This window comes from Cannabis sativa, chromosome 6 (assembly GCF_029168945.1).
Source record: "Cannabis sativa cultivar Pink pepper isolate KNU-18-1 chromosome 6, ASM2916894v1, whole genome shotgun sequence".
Classification (NCBI taxonomy): Eukaryota; Viridiplantae; Streptophyta; class Magnoliopsida; order Rosales; family Cannabaceae; genus Cannabis; species Cannabis sativa.
The window spans coordinates 8,498,138-8,513,582 of record NC_083606.1 but is presented as its reverse complement, the minus strand read 5'-3'; the positions used below and the strand labels follow the sequence as shown (position 1 = coordinate 8,513,582).

Below are 15,445 nucleotides of genomic sequence, written 5' to 3'. Positions count from 1 at the left end.
GATGTTATTTTAATGTTACTTTTATGTAGTTTTCTTGTTGTTTTTATAAAAAACTGTAAAAATGTAAAAGAAAATTTCTTTAAATGTAAAAATGTATGTAATTATCTTTTTTTAACCCTTAAGCTAGGTAGACCTTAAGCGCGGGCCTAACTCGCTTATATAAGAGACGGTCATGCAAAGAAACATTATTATAAACACAAATATCAAATATGAATTTTGATAAAAACACACATAATCCCAGTTGGGTATAAACCCTATTTAATATTTATCCAAAGGGGTAACAATAGCATAACATTATTAGTTTTGTTAAGCTAAAAGAGTGGGTTTTGATTAGTTAGGGTTTTGTTAATTATGATTGGCATGGTTTGACTACCATATTGTACGTTCAAAGCAAGCTCAGATCAGAGTGTTTTACTCATTGCGTAGCACTACAGATTCAATCTTGGGAAAAGCAACTTCAATTTGACACTAAACATACTTTTTTTTTGGCCACACTACATAAAAATTATTTGGAATTGGTACTTGGAACACACATTAGGGTACTTTTAGAATTTATTTATGAAAAGTTAGTAAAAAGAGAGTTTTTTTTTGTTTTTGTTAATATATGTTTTAATATAAACCCCTTATTTTGTTTGTCATTATAAGTGTATTTGTATTTCTAACAACTCTAGTGGGTGGCTTACAATGACATCTTGCCTTGAAGTTTGTGGGTCTCCTTTGGCCATGAAATTTTCAGTTTCAGTTACATGGTCACTCTCAGTCTCATGTCATTTGCATTTTACTATTTTTTTTTTCAAAAATAAAAATTTACTCATTTGTTACATAAGGTTCATCTACATAGTTTGAATATAATTATTATTATTACTATAAACTTACAAAAAAAAAAAAAAAATGGGATGAACGGGAGACTTTCCTATTAGAAAAATGTTGGGACTATTTTAGGCTAAAGTGAGCTAGGTTTGCACCTAGGCTCATCAACTTTCTAAACAAAATTCATTTTAAAAAGGGATAATTGCGGCAAAAGTCCCCAAAAACTTAGAGTTGATACAGATTAGTCCCCAACCTTAAAAATTGGCGGTAATAGTCCCCAAGGTCGCATTTTCTGTAAGTCCGTTGGTCAATTTTCTAACTTCGTTAAACTCAAATAAAATGCCACATGTCGACAAATTATTGGTCCAAATTATTTGAGTTTAACGGATCTGTTAAAAAAGGGACCAACGGACTTACAGAAATTACGACCTTGGGGACTATTACCGCCAATTTTTGAGGTTGGGGATAAATCTGCATCAACTCTAAGTTTTTGGGGACTTTTGCCGTAATTATCCCTTTTAAAAAAACACGATTTTTTTTAATAATTTTTAAAAATACTACATAATGTTATAACAGGTCTAATAGTTAACTTCTTCTTAAGACCCAAACCAATATGAATGAGAGGCTAACTAGTAAATATACATGTTTGTAACATAAGATCTATATATTAGTGACGAAATTTACTTAACACTAAAACTATACTAATAATGTTACATTATTTAAATTATAAGTAGGTAATACTTATATGTTTTTGGTTTGTTAAAAAAAAAAAATATGTTGTTGGGTTGTTAATGTCTTTTCTTCTTCTACTTCTCTCTTTTATATTTTCTTCTCTTTTTTTGTGAAAAAAGAAAAAGTCATTTGAATCTAGTCTTTTTTTTTTTCATTGTATATATGTATGTATTTATGAGTTCTTTTAAGAAAGGCAAAAGGGCATAAAGAAGTTATTCCTTCATTTATTATTACTCTTTATTAAAAACAAAAGGGGTATTTATTCTTAACTAATGCATTTTACTAGTTTATATCAATATGTGACTTCTTTTTTATTAATTGAAAAAAAAATCAGGCAAAATGCCAATGATTAAAAAAAAATCTTGATTTAAGATGGTCAAAAAAGGGAATAAAAAATACCATAATTAAAGACAGTGATTTAGGATTCTATTAAGAAATGGCCAAACAAATTCTTACCAACAAAAAATAGGATTTTTTTCTTGAGAAAATAAAAATAAAATGTCACCAAAAATATCATAGGAAGATCTATAACTAACCCAAGAAAGAAGTTTATTTTTTTGTTTTGATTAATAATTTAATGTAAGTGATATCTTACCTTAATATTTATTTTTTCAATTACAAATCCAAAATTAATGAAGATTTGTTATTTTAAAGTAATGTCAAGCAACATAAAATTTGACCAGATACTATGAAATTACCAAATTACCCATGAGAGAGAGAGAAAAATTGATCACCGTCAAGCGGTGGACGGTCAGATATACTACAGATATGATCGGACGGCCATAAATGGAAGTTATTTTATTTTATTTTATTAATTATTAATTTTTACCAATCCCAAAATAATTTGCTTCAGAGAGAGAAAAGAGCTGTCTCGTTCTTCTCGTGCTTTTAAGGAAAAAAATAAAACTTTCGCGATATTCACAGAGAGACTGATACAAAATCGCATTTTAGAGAGAGAGAGGAGAGAAAGAGAGAGAGCGGAGAAGGAGAAGAGAAGAAGGTGAGTGTGATTGAGATCTGGATCTCTCTCCACCTTTGAAGCCATGGCGAGAGGAACTCTAGCTTTTCAGCTATGGATCTGTTTGTGTGCTATGCTCTTATGCCATGTTCATTGCTTTTACCTCCCTGGTGTCGCTCCTCAGGATTTTCAGAAGGTTAGCTCTTCCTCATTTCTACAATTACGTATTGATGAATGTGTTTGCGTATTTATGTATACATGATTCATGCATGGATTTAATTTGATTAGTTTATGTGAATATAAGCGTGTGTGTATACGATTATGGTTGAATTTAGGGCTAGATCTTGGTTATTTTGTGGTGTGTTAGTTAGTGGCATTCAGATCCGAGCTAGGTTTGATGTGTCGGTGTTGAGATTTTTGGTCCTTTCTCGTGTAATTTTATTGAGATCTATGTTATGTTTGTGTTAATATAAGGATTTGATGGAGATGTTATTGCTTTGATGCGGTTTTTTGGCCGGAGAATTTATGGTTTGGATTTTGTAAAATGCCCTAAGATTTGTAAAAGTACCTATCGCTTATAATATCTATTTAGATATATCATAATGCTAACTGCACATAAACCTGTACATGTTGTCTCTATATGTTACTAGCGTTTCAAATTCTGAAAATTGATTGGATCAGAGGTTTTATATGTGTTATACAATGAGTTGATGAGGCTAATTTCCTCGCCTCAGTTGGGGAGGAAAGCAGTTGGATATTAGTCCTTGCTTGGATCCTCAGCGGTTGTCTCTATGGTAAGAATATCATTGTGTTTTAATTTTTATGTTATTTTACTACTATTGCAGGGGGATCCGTTGAGAGTGAAAGTTAACAAATTGACATCTACAAAAACACAGTTGCCTTACTCGTACTATTCCCTCCCTTACTGTCGTCCACAGCACATAGTTGACAGTGCAGAGAATCTTGGGGAAGTCCTCCGTGGCGACCGAATTGAAAACTCTCCTTATGAGGTCATTTTAGTTTTTTGGTTGAACTTCCTTTGCTAGTTTTTGGTTTAGTGGTTTAGCAGCTGACATAATTTGGTGTTTTGTTGCAGTTTAAAATGAGAGAACCACAGATGTGTAATGTTCTCTGCCGTATTACTCTTGATGCGAAAACTGCCAAGGCATTCAAGGAAAAGATAGATGATGAGTACCGCGTGAACATGTGAGGATCTAAGATTATCTTCTTTGTTTGCACAGTCATTTTAATTGGGGTTGGTATGTTTTTCTAATGATCATGGCTACATACGACAGGATTCTGGATAATCTACCTCTGGTTGTTCCCATTCGAAGAATTGATACAGAATCTTCCATCGTGTATCAACATGGCTATCATATTGGTCTTAGGGGACAGTATGCTGGGGTACGTTCCAGACCAATGATAGGTTTTATGGGTTATGCAATGATTTTTAATGTGATTATCTAACAAATTCAAACGTATTTGTATACAGAGCAAAGAGGAAAAACATTTTATTCACAATCACTTAGCATTTACAGTCAAATATCACAGAGATCCAATAACAGAATTAGCCAGGATTGTAGGATTTGAGGTCAAGCCATACAGGTTAAAATTTATGACTTTTATTCCCTTATTCTTATTCTTCTTTGTGGTGGTTTATGTTGTTTTGACGGGAATGTTTTTTTTTCTTTTTCAAATTTAGTGTCAAGCATGCCTATGATGGCAAGTGGACTGATACTACACGTCTATCAACATGTGATCCTCACTCAAGGAAGACAGTTACAAACTCTGAAACTCCTCAGGAGGTTGAGGATAAGAAGGAAATCATATTTACTTATGATATCGATTTTGTGGTAAGTAACTAAGCTTATAAAGATCTTGTTAACATTATAAACATTAATATAAACGTAATGGGAGGTCATTTTGTAGTAAAATCTTATATTTTTAAGAGCTTCTTGACTTTCTTCTAGAATCATATTCTGCTGTACTTATTTCTGAATGCCTGTTGTTTTGTTGAATCTCTTAGGAGAGTGATGTGAAGTGGGCATCTCGTTGGGATACTTATCTTCTAATGGCTGATGATCAAATTCACTGGTTCTCAATTGTTAACTCTTTGATGATTGTTCTTTTCTTGTCCGGCATGGTAGCTATGATCATGTTGCGAACACTATACCGCGATATCTCCAAGTACAACCAGCTTGAGACCCAAGAAGAAGCCCAAGAAGAGACAGGATGGAAACTTGTCCATGGAGATGTTTTCCGGCCTCCTGTGAACTCAGATTTACTGTGTGTATACGTTGGGACAGGGGTACAGTTCTTTGGGATGATTCTAGTCACCATGATCTTTGCTGCCCTTGGATTCCTCTCCCCCTCCAACCGAGGTGGGCTGATGACAGCCATGCTCCTCCTTTGGGTCTTTATGGGCATTTTTGCAGGATATTCATCTGCACGGCTTTATAAAATGTTCAAGGGAACAGAATGGAAGAAAATTACTCTAAAAACAGCTTTCCTATTTCCTGCAACTCTCTTCGCCATTTTCTTCGTTTTGAACGCTTTAATTTGGGGTGAGAAATCATCGGGAGCAGTTCCCTTCGGAACCATGTTTGCTTTGGTATTTTTATGGTTCGGAATCTCAGTTCCTCTAGTCTTTGTCGGTTCCTACATTGGTTTCAAAAAGCCAGCAATTGAGGATCCCGTAAAAACAAACAAGATCCCAAGACAGATTCCAGAACAGGCTTGGTACATGAACTCAGCCTTCTCTATCCTAATCGGAGGCATACTCCCATTTGGCGCAGTTTTCATCGAGCTCTTCTTCATTCTTACCTCAATATGGCTACACCAATTCTACTACATATTCGGGTTTCTATTCATCGTTTTCATCATCCTCATCATCACTTGCGCCGAGATCACCATTGTGCTCTGCTACTTCCAACTATGCAGCGAAGACTATCTTTGGTGGTGGAGGTCTTACTTGACTTCAGGCTCTTCAGCACTCTACCTTTTCCTCTATGCTGCATTCTATTTCTTCACCAAGCTTGACATCACAAAGCCAGTTTCCGGTGCCTTGTATTTCGGATACATGCTGATTGGTTCGTACGCTTTCTTTGTCCTGACCGGCACAATCGGTTTCTACGCATGTTTCTGGTTCACAAGGCTGATCTATTCGTCGGTGAAGATCGACTGATCATCGTCAATATCATCGTCGAGGAAATTATTTGACTTTGTTTCTACACGGTAAGCGGATAATTCGTTGGTCGGGGAAGGTACATTTGGAATGTCCTCCCGGAGCTACTACAACCAAAATTGGGTTCAATTTTGAATCTTTTGAGGTCATAGAAATTGTTATTCTTGTTAGCTTTATCAATACAGGTTCTCTTTGTCAGTTTCTAGCTCGTTTTTTTTTTCTTTGTTTATTTGTTCTTATTATTATGCCCCTTATTACTGTTATGTACCAAACATTTGTGAGAAATTGTATGCAAACTTACTATCTCCAATGCCTAAATCAAAATTAAATTGGAATTCTTTTTTGTTTCTTTGGCTACCAAATCTACTCTTTTCTTTCTTTTTTTTTTCTCTTTATAATTGATTCAATTCAATGTACAATTAAAATACAAATATTCTAGCGTTTAATTTATTATTGGCTAATAAGGATACTTAAAATTGAGTATTGCTATTAGTTAGAAAGTTGATGTCAGTATTTAATTGCACTAACTGTAATAGCAATAGAATACTTAATTATGGTGCTAATTTATCATTAGACATAAATTTGAATGCGACAAACACTTATTTTCCATTAAATGTGATGTTAAGCAATTGGCGTATGAATTTGTTAATCTAAATCTTTGATTTCTATACAAAACAGTTGTTAATAACAAACTAGAATGGACAGTGCGTGTGAATGAATAACTATGCTAAATTAAGATGTCACTTTCATTTATTTGAAACTCTTAATTATTATATCATTTTAAAGGGGTAATGATATTTGCGCACACAAATAATACAAAATTAATATTATATTCATGTATGTAGCAAGTAATTTCATGCAATCATTTTTATATAAGATAGATTCTACTATTAAAAATGATTTGGGTAGATGTGTAATTTATGTGTGCACAATTTTTTTTTAAAAAAAAAATTTAAGGAAAATGTAGACTTGTTGTGGGTCATCGATTTTTTTTTTTAATGTTTTTGATTAAATAATAATAAAAAATTTAATAAAAAAATATAAAGAGCTCTATCTATTCTTTGTTATAAAAGTCGTTGTTTTTATGGTTGTAACTCACTTTTTAAGGCATCCTCCCTATTTTAGCTAAAAATATATATTTAGGAAACATGGTTAGAAATGTTTTAAGATTTTTATTTTCTTCAATAATATTCCTAATGATAAGAATAATCATTTATCACCCATATTTTGTTTTCTTCTCTGTTCACTAATGACTAGTATACCTACAATAAAAAACAGAAAATGACTATTTAACTCTTGACATCTAAAATAATATAGTATTTATTTTTAATGGATTAGTCTTAATACCCATAAGAATAAAGTGGTAATTTTTCCGGACTAAAATAGACACATAATAAAACTCGTGACAAACTAGGTTGTAAGATTGATGACAACCAAGTAAACAAAGAGTCAAAATTTGTTGGAAAATTTAAGCAAAAATAACAAATAAAAAAATTGTTGGAAAAGCTAATAATCTATTTCAAAAATGTATTTAGTCATTAATGCTAAACCATACATCTTTGAAATTGTTTCATCTAACAAACCTCACAAAATCAATCCCTTTGAATGTGAAGGAACGTGTGCAAGTATAATACATCAATTTTTTTTGGTAGCAAATTCTAAAGAACCAAAAAAGAAAAAGAAAAAAAGACCATATTACTTTATCATTACATTCTTTCTTATGTGTTTGTTTTAAGCAAAATAGTTAAACAATGATATGTAAATGAGTTGCCATTATACACTATATTATAAATCAGTCTGTATCAGCAGTAAAATCAGGTTCCGGAGGCTTCTGTAGCTTGACCAATTCCCGAGCAGTCTTTGCGTTTCGATTCCTATGAACTCCTCGAAGAGCGTTCGCAGCGAATCTCGAAGCTAAAATGGTCGCGCCAAGACTATATGTGCCAGCATTGGCAATGGCCCTGGCTCCTGCTTCTTCTTCCTCCTCTTTCCGTCGAATCAGCTCCATGGCTTTTCTCTTGGAGTATCTACGCCAAGCCGCTTGGATGAAGCAAGCAGCCCATGTCCTCCATTGTTGTGAGTAGAAACGGAAGGTGTGTTGAACCTGCCTACTATGGAGGCGTCGAAACTGACTAGCTACGAATTTTAGCTCCTCGGCCATGAGAGCAAAAGCCTCGACTTCTGTCAATGCTTTCACTGTCCGAGTTGAAGATGGGAGATTAACACCGGATTTTGGATCCAGTGCCCAGGTTAGAAGCTCCTCGCCACAGAAATCGCCTTCTTTTAGTAAACTGCGGTTGAAAAAACCACTCCTACCGCCATCTGTAGTTACACTCTCGAGCCGTCCTCGTATAATGAAAAGCATTTCATCAACTGGATCTCCTTCCCGAACAATGTAAGTACTCTCAGTGAATAAAGTCGGTTGCAATCGCTCACAAATGGCGTCAAGAAGTCTCTCATCCATGTTCTCAAAGAGAGGAACCTATAAATAATAATAACACATTACCATAATAAGAGGTTAGATGATATAAAGCACAAGGCAAAAGTAGTACGAAATACTTCGAAAAATCGTACCCTTCTCACTAAGGCGAGACAGAGGTGTCGCTTGATATCTCTCCTAAGATCCTTAGGTAGACTTTGAACAAGGCTTTCCTCATCAACCCCTCGCGTTTCCAACCATTTGTATTGATCGTAACGCCTAACTCGCTCCCTGAGTTCTTGAGGAAGCAAGCGATGATGCATCCATTGTTCTGAATCACGCCTTTTCACCCTCATTTCCTCGAGCCTTATGGTAAGGGATTGCAGATATGTCTGTCATGATAAAAACATCCAGAATGTCAGCATCCGTTGATGAAGTTTGCTTTGGCTTTACTAAATTTATCAAAGTGGTAAAAGGGACAATGTTATTATAACTGAAATAAGAAAATAAATAATGTAAGGCAAAGTTCGTGTTCAGGTTGTGTCGGGTATTATAAGAATTGACGAGGACGAACATGGCTAAATCACGGGGCCACAACCTTGAAAAATACATACAAAACTGAGTTGCAGGAGTTTCCATCTAAATGAAGTGTTAAAACTACCAACAATGAAAAAGGCTCCGTCGTTACTCGTACAGTTCCCGAACAACAAAATAACTAATTAGCTCTAAAATACCTGCATGTTGCCAATAAGAAGCGCAAAGAGGATGAGCCCGAAAATAGCTAGTGCAATGGAAAATATCACCTCTCCAGGGTATGTGCTGGTCTGAAGTCCCTGACCAAGAGTACTATAATCATAGGAAAAACAAAGTCATCGAAAATTTAGCAAAGGATCGAATCTAATTAATGATAATGCGTAAAACAGTACGTATGATGCACTTGTCCAACTTTATAGAGACTAACTCTCTCTCTTTACAAGGTCTAATACGTTCAATGTAATTTATTCCTTTTTTTCGTATTAGTATAACTATGAAAACACAAGTATAGCCACATAAACATGCTAAACAAACCACCATTAGAGAAGGATTACCTCAAATTCTGTAGTCCCCACCATAAACAGTAACAGTATTTAGAGATAAACTTCTTGGATGAAACAATACCAGATGATAAAGCATTTTCATATATTCCGAAATCGAAACTGTCTCCCTTCGTTGAGCAATAATTATTCATGGTATCATTTTGATTCTTTCCACCGAACCAATCTTCATAACCTGACAAGTTTTGATTGCCGCAATATAAGAAATTTGTATTACAGTTACTCTGCGTCTTGCAGCTCCTTTGCCAGCATGTGTCATTGCGTTCTAAAGCTAGAAAATACCAAAACGCCCCAACTATCTGCAAGATTTGTTCAAAACATTCCATCAAATGGGATCGGATAAAAATGACATGAATAAATTAAGATCACTCCAAAAACTGTAATTTTTTATAATTTATTTCTCTTTCAACTCCTCTCCTTATTGGAAATAGGTTTCGGTGATGTATTTTCAATGATAGGATAAAGAAGCCATTGAGAGTTCTCTAAGAGGAAAAACCCCAAAGTATGGAAAAGCTAAGCTTTCATTCTTGCACTTAGCATTTACATTGCGGTTGACACGAATGCAACAACTATATATATCATAGTTATACCGACTTGTTTCGTATCAATTCTTTTACAATAAAAATAAAAGAATAATATGAAAATTCAGAGCGAAACAAATGCTACAAAACTAAATAGGTACTCACATGACTGGCGAGCATGTACAATAGCAGATAGTATGCAGCACCTGCCCAAGCAGTTTCAGCAAATACACCGGCTGTTCTCTTCAGTTCCGAAGTTAACGGTAACACTCGAAGCAATCTTGGAACATACTGGAGTAACACAATGAAAAACAATGCTTGTTTCGTGGGAAGAACATCTGCACCGTCCGTGTGCTGAAGATATCTCAAAACCACAATCTGCAGAGAGTAAAAACAGATAAGGAGTTAGAAATCAAGACCTCCACCTTTGAAGAACAATTACAGGACTATCAACAATGCAAAGTTTCAAGAAAATAATAGTTGAAAGATCCACAGAGTTAGGTTGGCAGAAACTCCTCCATACACCGATTACTATTTAGCTAGGAAAACAATACGAGTACAACTGAAAGAAATATAATTTTACAGAAAATATAGGTACTTGGCATAGATGACGACAGCTAGCTAAGTAATGTAAAATCAAGTAATAAGAACTAAGCAAGCATACCTGCAGAAATGACAGAAACTTCTTTACTAGACAAATAAAATTCGACATGTGTTCGTGTTATTGATAACATATTTCAGATGCCTGTACAAATGCAAGTACAGGTAGTTCTTTCAGCTAAAAAACTTAACTGCTACAGTAGTTCTTTAATGAAAAATCTACAGAAATTGAATTTTGTGACTCTTTTCCAAATTTTCGATCAATTTAGAACTTTACAACGTACTACAATCTACAACTGGAGACTATCAGAAAAGGCGGGGAAATTTTATGATGACGATGACGATGGTGATATGGATTCTATTCTACTTGGTCTCAGAAATATTGGAAAAAACACTGTTCCTTTTTTTTTTTTCATGAAATGATTATAGGTGAATTTGTAAAAGGCCACATAAAGACAACGAGATAGAGTCCTCATTCCTGAAAATGTCAACAGAGAAGCCTGTATACGAAACTATTTCAGAGAAAAAAACTTGTCTTGCTTCTTTACATTAGAATATTCAACTTGACAATCAGATATGACCAAAAAATTACAATAAACTTTGGTCTCTAAAACTAGCAAGAAATATTGTGTTTTAATTTAAATGCAAGAACACATACAAAACTCATACAAAACACTGAGGCAAAACACAGAAAATGGATAGTTTGGATATAAAATGAATAATAAAAGGCAAGAACTAAGAGCAAAATGGGCCCATAAAAACAGATACGATTTTCAAACCTGTGGTAAGGGTAGAACAGCTAAAAAATCGACAATGAAATAGCCCCGTAAGTATCGCTTAGCTATTTGTGCAGAATCTATCACAAGTTCACCTCGTCCAAATACCCGAGATGAAGGAGCAATATAAGCTGTTCGGAACTGGAGAGCTATGTGAATAAGAAAGAATGCATCAACAATTGTTCGCAATGTTGTCGCTGTGATCGCTAATTTTCTATCAATACCAAGACAGTGTGATGAACTATTTATAACTGGAAGATAAAAGAACAACGGGTCCACAAATACTGCCAGAATACATGATATCACAAATAATCTATTCCACAGCAAGAGAAATTGGTCTTGAGGATCAAATATCTTTTTGTCCGAAACTTTAAGATCTTCGGGGAACACTGCACGTGCAAATCGACCAATGGACTTTAGTCCTTCAGAACCCTTTATCATTCCTTTTTTAAATGATCTAGGCGTTGTATCCCTAGCATGTCGAGAACCACCTATTCCGTCAATGTTAAATCCACACTTTCTCCCTCCTGTATCAGACGGTGATGATAATCTAGAGTCCAAATCGTCTAATCTGGAAAATAAATGAATTGTGCAAGCAAACTCAATATCAGACCCCTTTCATATAATACTCAAAACAAGAGCTCCAACACTTGAAAAAAAAAACCCAACCTCAACCCAATTAATCAAAGAAAAGGAAGAAGTAGACATCACATCGAAACTAAAATGCCCCGACAACAAAAGATAAAAGCTTTTTACATGAATATTAAGTACTAGTTCAGCTTCAAGAACTCACCACTAGCTAAGTGAAATCTCATTCTCAATAAATCTATTATGAATAAGAAATCTATTTGTGCCAAAATGCCTCCTCAACTGTATACAGTTACAAAAGTCAACATTTTCCTTTGTTCATTTCAGTACTTAATAAAATTTCTGACAATACTATTCTTAATAGTTATCCACATGCACACAACTGTTAATTTTTAGCCAGCTGCAGCTCATGATTATGTATATTGTCAAACAAAAAAAGCCAAATTCATAAATTAAAAGAAAAAAAAAAATAACACAGCCTAAACATAAATTCTAATTACTTAACATTCAGACTAGTGCAGCCATTAGAAAGACCAAAGATCAGATTCAGTACCTTACAAACTTCTCGCGTTGGCCACTCAAGTATTGCGACTTCAAACCACAATCAAACATTTCCGTCTTTCAAGCACATAAATAGGACCTATAAAAATAACACCAAATGCCCAATCAAAACGAAAGCTAATTCCAGTTAATGTCCATGATTTCACACATAAAAACCTTACTCTGTGAGAAGGTTGACAACTAAAAGATAACCAAGAAGTGGCATAGACCCAAAAGACAAGTTCCATCAGAATTCAAAAGACACTTATCGCAAACCCAAAATAATATTTCAACACTAGGTTCGTGTTCTATCCTTTATGTGAAACCTATGCAGTAAATCTGCCTACAATATTGCTTCCTAAATTTTAAAAGTGAATCTTAATAATAAGATCCAGCCTAACAGTGAACTTTTAACTTTCAACACACCAAAGCAACGCAAACTTATCGGGTATCAACAGCTAAATAAGGCACCTAGGCTTTATGCCATGTTAAAGGAACTGTTATCACTGGCAACCACAAAGTACTATAAATCATTTTGAAACTCTTAACAGCTCAGAAGTAGACCAACCAAACCTTGTAAAACATAGGCCTTCTTATTACTCTCGAGTTTAACAGAAACAAAATCATATAATCCAATTCGATATGATTAAAATAGTTCAATTCTTGTCAAATCCATACCACTGACTGAAAGACTAAACTGTTATACATAGTGTTCTGAACTTTATGTGTTAAAACTAATATCAAGCAAGCATCTAATACAAATTTCATGGTTACCCAAAAAGGCATAATTGTTAAAAATGGTTTCTTTAAAGTTCTAAACCAGCTCTAGCTACATGGTTGCCTTACCAATTAGCAACATGGGTTGATTTCATAATCTTATTTATCATAATAATGGGTTGGCCAAAATAAAAAATCTATATATTCATTTTCAAACATTGGATCTTCAAAGCTTCTAAGTTCTCCTTATTCTCATAAACCATAACATGTTGCTAATAATTCCTCCTTAAAAATTGGATCTTCAAAAGTTAAACATCCCCCCCCAAAAAAATAAAAACCAATTTTTTCACTTTAAACCATAAAAGACTAAATAATCTAAATACCCATAAACCAAGGCTAAAATAACGAGCGCAGACATCATTACCTACCGTTGACCACATAATCAAATGGAAAGAAAAGAAAGCCATTAGAGACCCTTTTAAGTCCACAAAAATGTTATCAAGTAATCCACTTTCCAAAATCTGAAGCCAAAACTAGAACAAATAAATACCCTTTTCTCAAAAACCATAAATAAACAAGCTCATCCATGTATCTTTCTACACCAATTTTTCTCGGTGAAATTGAATTAAGAGAGAGAAATAGAGCAACTTACAGAAGAAACCCAGGTCAAATCATCCCTTATAGATGTGAGAAAAAAGATGTACAGCTAATACCCGAAATATGCGAGAGCACACAACTATGGAAGAGGGGTTTGACACAGACAGGGGGGAAGAGAGAGAGAGAGAAGGAGAAAAAACGGAAGCTTTGTATGATTATATCGTTTCCTTTACCATATAATATAATAATAATAATAATAATAATAATAATAATAATAAATAAATAAATAAAATATAAAAAGAAAAACCCAAATGAAAATGGAGAAGAATAGTCAAACTGTTTCACCAACTAATAAAACCAAAATCACTGCTTCGCCATTTCGTTGCAGATTTCAGCCTAGTGGAGGATGACACTGCCCTGTCCTGTCTTTTTTTCTCAATGCCCACCTTGTAAAAATTTAAGCTTTAACTTTTCTTACCAATAAAGTTATTAAATTCATAATTAGTATTTTTTGCCTATTAAAATTTGTATAAATGTAAATTAAATATTTTATACTTTTTTATTTTAATGATTAAAAAATTAAAAATATAAATTATTGTTAAAAAAATATTTTATTTTATTATTTATTATTACAACGAAAGAGAAAAAATTATTTTATTTATATTCAGACCAATTCTAATAATATACTAAAATATCAAATTTGTTGATATTTTATATTAAATTTATTTTAATCACACTTTAAAAATTATCTTAAATATAACATTGTCTAATATCTTTATAATTAAACTTTTTGTATATATTATTTGTATTGATTTATAATTTAATAAAATAATATAATAATAAAAAAATATAATTTTAGTGCAATTTATAGTGTTATGATTAGAATAAAAAAAATAATATAAAAATAATATTATTTTATATTGATTTAACACCAAATATTATTAGAGTTGTCCTTATCTATTAACATGCTGTGTGTACTGTAAGGCCATAATTTGTTGTTTTTTTTAATTTTTAACTGAGGTAAAGATACTAATTATTATATTAAATTTACATTCTCATACCCATAATATTTTAGTCTTTTCACTTAAAAAGGTAAAACTTTTTTTTAGCTGAATTAAAAAGGTAAAGCTAAAGCTATTAAGACACTGTATTAGTTATTTTTATTTTATTCTCTTTTTTTATGAAAAAAAAAAAAACTTGTTTTTGTTTCTATAAATATTTGTGTTCACACTATCACTGTCAAGTTTTGTTTGTTATCATGTTAATTATCCAACTATCTGTTTTTTGTATCTATAATTAAGAGAATTGAAAATAAATTTTTAAATTTCAGTAAAAAAAATATATTTTATTTTCCTTAAAATAATTTAAGGTCACATGTTCGTCGTCAAGGTCAATATCAATAGTCAAACATTTGGGAAAAGAGCAAAATGATTCGAAAAGTACAAGAAGATTAAAACGACACTGGCTTTTGTCTATAGTTACTGTCGTTTAACTCTACCATTTATTAAAGTTGGTGTCTTTTTCTCAAACAGATGAATTTAAAATTTACAGACATAAAATAACTTGTGTGATTAAAAACTTCTTTATAAGAAGTAGTGAATGTTATTAGAAATATTATTTAGAATAATATCAATTGTTTTGTGAAACATCTTTATAAGAAAAAACCCAAATCTTTCATTCCATTTGTATTTTTTTGAAAAATTGAATTATTAATTATGGAGTTGTGGGACATGAATAAGTGATGCATAAGGTTTTGTTTTTTGTTTCTTTTGTTCAAATTTGTACTTAAATTAAATCTCTATTTCATACCATACAATTTATATCCTTCATCACTTACCCTTTAATGATAAGGTGACTAAAAACAAAAAGAAAATGATCTCTTTGTTTCCTTAATGTGGAAGAAAGAGAA

General features: G+C 32.8%; 2 protein-coding genes across 4 annotated transcripts; one reads left to right on the top strand and one right to left on the bottom strand.

Moving 5' to 3' along the window:
* Positions 1-2,388: 2,388 nt before the first annotated feature.
* Positions 2,389-6,031, top strand: LOC115695911 (transmembrane 9 superfamily member 9). Its single transcript, XM_030623006.2, has 7 exons — positions 2,389-2,696; positions 3,346-3,510; positions 3,597-3,706; positions 3,796-3,904; positions 3,993-4,105; positions 4,203-4,353; positions 4,527-6,031. Exons 1-7 carry the CDS (start codon positions 2,586-2,588, stop codon positions 5,682-5,684), a joined length of 1,917 nt encoding a protein of 638 aa, XP_030478866.1. The 5' UTR covers positions 2,389-2,585; the 3' UTR covers positions 5,685-6,031.
* Positions 6,032-7,178: 1,147 nt separating this feature from the next.
* LOC115695943 (probable cyclic nucleotide-gated ion channel 5) lies at positions 7,179-14,007 on the bottom strand. Of its 3 annotated transcripts, none has more exons than XM_030623047.2 (8): positions 13,882-14,007; positions 12,236-12,322; positions 11,098-11,665; positions 9,884-10,096; positions 9,192-9,496; positions 8,838-8,949; positions 8,259-8,495; positions 7,179-8,166 (listed from the first exon to the last, which is right to left on the bottom strand). In XM_030623047.2, the coding sequence occupies exons 2-8, from the start codon at positions 12,292-12,294 to the stop codon at positions 7,477-7,479; spliced, it is 2,184 nt and encodes a 727-aa protein (XP_030478907.1). In that variant the 5' UTR covers positions 12,295-12,322; positions 13,882-14,007; the 3' UTR covers positions 7,179-7,476. The 3 variants fall into 3 exon arrangements, with proteins under 3 accessions (XP_030478907.1, XP_030478906.1, XP_030478909.1); XM_030623046.2 differs by having other exon boundaries at positions 13,592-13,955; XM_030623049.2 differs by lacking the exon at positions 13,882-14,007 and adding an exon at positions 13,368-13,584.
* Positions 14,008-15,445: the final 1,438 nt, after the last annotated feature.

Coding starts and splice junctions, on each gene's coding strand:
- LOC115695943 (XM_030623047.2), bottom strand. CDS start 12,294: ATGTTTGATTGTGGTTTGAAGTCGCAATACTTGAGTGGCCAACGCGAG. Junction 8,950..9,191: donor TGGGGACTACAGAATTTGAG/GTAATCCTTCTC, acceptor CTATGATTATAG/TACTCTTGGTCAGGGACTTC. Junction 8,496..8,837: donor TTCTTATTGGCAACATGCAG/GTATTTTAGAGC, acceptor TTATCATGACAG/ACATATCTGCAATCCCTTAC.
- LOC115695911 (XM_030623006.2), top strand. CDS start 2,586: ATGGCGAGAGGAACTCTAGCTTTTCAGCTATGGATCTGTTTGTGTGCT. Junction 2,697..3,345: donor CTCCTCAGGATTTTCAGAAG/GTTAGCTCTTCC, acceptor CTACTATTGCAG/GGGGATCCGTTGAGAGTGAA. Junction 4,106..4,202: donor TTTGAGGTCAAGCCATACAG/GTTAAAATTTAT, acceptor TTTCAAATTTAG/TGTCAAGCATGCCTATGATG.